The 3,732-nt window shown below is 39.4% G+C and overlaps 1 protein-coding gene across 1 annotated transcript; it reads right to left on the reverse strand.

The window, feature by feature from the left end:
- Positions 1–364: 364 nt before the first annotated feature.
- On the reverse strand, positions 365–1,333 carry LOC102775278 (olfactory receptor 5B3). The gene has a single exon (XM_006772118.1). The coding sequence runs from the start codon at positions 1,331–1,333 to the stop codon at positions 365–367; it is 969 nt and encodes a 322-aa protein (XP_006772181.1).
- Positions 1,334–3,732: the final 2,399 nt, after the last annotated feature.

Below are 3,732 nucleotides of genomic sequence, written 5' to 3' on the forward strand. Positions count from 1 at the left end.
GTAGACATGAAATATCAGCAATAAAAATTACAAAGCATTTCCAGACACAAAATGTTGTTGATTTCTACTGCAAGATGAGGTATCCTTCTGGGGTGCATGCATGCACTTTGTTCATAGTCTCCTTTGCAGCCCTATTTTAGGTGTATTTGCATTGATGTGGTAGAAAAAAATGCATGTAGAATAAGTGAATAAACCAATATCCTTAATAAGGTTTTTGACAAGCAGGACCCATGACGTCTTAGCCATCCTTGTTCAGGTGGTACATTTCTGGACATGTTTCCATTTTTTTGAAGAAGAGACTTTTGACTAGGTAAGGATATTACTTTGGGACCTTAATCTTACTGGTGGCCTTAATGAAACTAGGTTATTGAACATCGCACAATGTTGAAATCATAATCCTAAAGAAAATAAATTCTGCCTTTGAAACAACCTTCTTGAGTGCACTCTTGACCTCCTTGTTCCTCAGGCTGTAGACCAGAGGGTTCAGCATGGGGATGACCATAGTATAGAACACAGAGGCTACCTTGTCTGTGTCCAGGGAATGACTGGAGCTGGGTTTTAAGTACATGAAGATAATAGTTCCATAGAAGATGGTGACTACAGTGAGGTGAGAGGCACAGGTGGACAGAGCCTTCTGATACCCGGAAGATGAGTGCATCTTTAGGATGGTGACAAATATGAACAGGTAGGAAATCAAGATAACCAAGAGAGCAGAAAGAATGTTGAAGCTTGCCACAAAAACAAGAATCTGCTCACTAATATGCCTGTCTGAGCAAGACAGAGCCATGACTGCTGGAACATCACAGAAAAAGTGATGAACCACATTGGACTCACAGAAAGAGAGACTAAAGGTGTCCCCAGTATGAATGGAGGCATTCAGGAAACCATAGATATAGGAGCCTATGGCCATATGCACACACACACCTGGTGTCATGGTGGTGGTGTAATGCAGGGGTTTGCACACAGCTACGTAGCGGTCATAGGCCATCGAGGACAAGAGGTAATTTTCCACAGTGGCAAAGGCTATAAAAAAGAACATCTGAGTAGCACATGCATTGTAGGAGATGACCTTATCTCCTACAAGGAACCCAGTCATGACTGTAGGAGTGACAGCTGAAGAGTAACACAAATCCACCAGAGACAGGTTACAGAGGAAAAAGTACATAGGAGTGTGGAGATGAGAGTCCAAGAGAATCAGCACCATAATCCCCAAATTTCCAATCAGCGTGACAAGGTAGATGAGAGTGAACGTGATAAAGAGGGGGACCTGCAGTTCTGGGTCATTCGTTAGTCCAAGGAGGATGAACTCAGTCACTTCTGTTTCGTTCTCCATCAATGCGGATAATCACAAAATTCTTGGTGGCTATGAGAACAACAAATGAGTGTGCATACAATATGTATTATTTCATTATAGCAATAACTTGTATTTAAAGATTCTCCAGATAAAAATCATCTTGACAATAAAACTTAGTGCACTCATTGTGTACAGATTTGTATTATGTTGAATCTTAAGGATCTTTATGGAAAAATCACCCTAATTTTAATGTTTATAAGTTTGTAAATTGAGATACAGAAAACCAAATAACTTGATGAATGGCTTCTTTGGAGTGAATATATCTGCCAATTCACTTTCCCCAAGCCTAGGAAAAGCACATGCACGCTTGCTCACCTGCCAAAAACTGCTCCAGACTATTGAAAAGTATATTCATTATATCCTCTAAGAACATTATATGTTTACTAGAGGCCCGGTGCACAGATTTGTGCACTGGTGGGGTCCTTAGGCCTGGCCTGTGGGGATTGGGCCAACACTGGCTCTCCAACATCCCCTGAGGGGTCCCAGATTGCAAGAGGGAGCAGGACAGGCCAAAGTACCCCACCGGTGCATAATCGAGGCCAGCGAGGAACTGCGGGAGGGCTCCAGGGCGTGTCTGGCCCATCTTGCCCAGTCCTAATTGTCCAGACCCCAGCAGCAAGCTAATCTACCGGTCGGAGCAAGTGCACCCCTGGTGGTCAGTGCATGTCATAGTGACTGGTTGAACGGTCAAACGGTCAGACACTTAGCATGTTAGGCTTTTATTATATAGGATTTGTGATTGCACTCATTTAAATTAGGATACATAAGAGGTTGAATAATTTTTTTGCATTAAAACAAGTATTAATTGACAAGCCATGCTTTGGATCCAAATCAACTCTTGAATCCACAATGAGTGCTTTCTAAGTCCAATGGTCTTAATTGCATTTAAATCAAATTGAATTCAATTTACAGGTACTCCTTGTCTCTATTGGTCCAAACTAAGTGCTTGGGGGTTTATAGTGTAGTAACTGAGAGATATATGCATAGCAGATGTGGTAGGATAAGTGGAGTAGTAGGGACATGTATAATCAACAGAGGCAATTCTGAAGAGAAGGCAAAGTATCAGGTATAGAGCTTTGGCTCTGGGATGAGGGGCATATTAGCCCTACTATTTACAACCTAGGAACCATTAATCCTAACCTAACTCACCTGAACTTTATATTGCCATCTGAAAAATTAAAACAGTAATAAGACCTATTTTATTTACAGTGTTATTGTAAAAATTAAAAAACAGACTGATAGGAAGAGATTAACCAAAGAGCATATACGCATATATGCATAGTCCATGGACACAGATAGTAGTATGATGAAAGCCTGGAGTGGGGTTGAGGCTGGGTGGAGAAGGGCAAAGATGGAGAAAATGGGGACTTCTGTAATACTGTGAACAATAACAACAAAAAAACCCACACAATAAAATGGTGGGTGTTCAGCATAGTCTGATGAGTGCAGCTGCAATATTACGATTAGGATGTGATGATGGGCTTAATGTTGGTCTGGGAAAAATGGGTGGTTGCAGGTCTTTAGTTGTGCAAGGGTTTTGAAATTTTAAAGCCTTCCTCTTCAATTTGCCTTTTTTCACACTAGGGCCACTGAGATTTTCTGTGTCTCCAGTTCCTTTCCTCACCCATAGTTTTGGCTGCTCCAGCTATTATATATGAGCCATCATTTTTCTTAATTCTTCCTTGAAATCTATACTTTAGCTTGAGATAGTCCTTTTTATCTTAAATTCATTCATTCTCTCATTGCTGTCATAACAGAATCACAGAGATCAGTGTTGAAAGTTGCTTGTTTATGGTATGCCTTAAGCTTATAGATGTATTTTGGTGCCAAGGGTTATGTTATAAAATGTCTTATTTGAATCTGTTCTCTGTAGGAACAGTATTTTAAATCTTTTTATTTCAATTTGAAAGGTATCTATCTTCTGCTAACTACTAACATTTTTCTCCTAAAATATTTTTAAAATCTGCTTCCCTTTTTAAAAATTTTATTCAATTTATTGGGTGACATTGGTTAATAAAATTATATAGGTTTCAAGTGTACAATTCTATAATACATCATCTGTATATTGTATTGTGCATTCACCACCCAAAGTCAAGTCTCCTTCCACCACCATATATTTTACCTTCTTTACTGTTTTCTATCCCCCACACCTTTCTCCTAAAACTTTTAAAAATTCACTTCCCAAGCCTATTTCATCACAACAGTATGTTTTCCCATCATAACACACATGACCAATTTTACCATATAGTACATTCTACAATGAATAAAACTTTGTGTGTGGTTGTATGCGTGTGTGTGTATGCATGTGCGTGTGTGTGTAAAATAGGTAGTATTATTGTTCCTACTTTACCATCAAGAAAATTGAAGATGTGGGAAGT

The sequence above is a fragment of the Myotis davidii genome, unplaced genomic scaffold (genome assembly GCF_000327345.1).
Source record: "Myotis davidii unplaced genomic scaffold, ASM32734v1 scaffold1286, whole genome shotgun sequence".
Lineage (NCBI taxonomy): Eukaryota > Metazoa > Chordata > Mammalia > Chiroptera > Vespertilionidae > Myotis > Myotis davidii.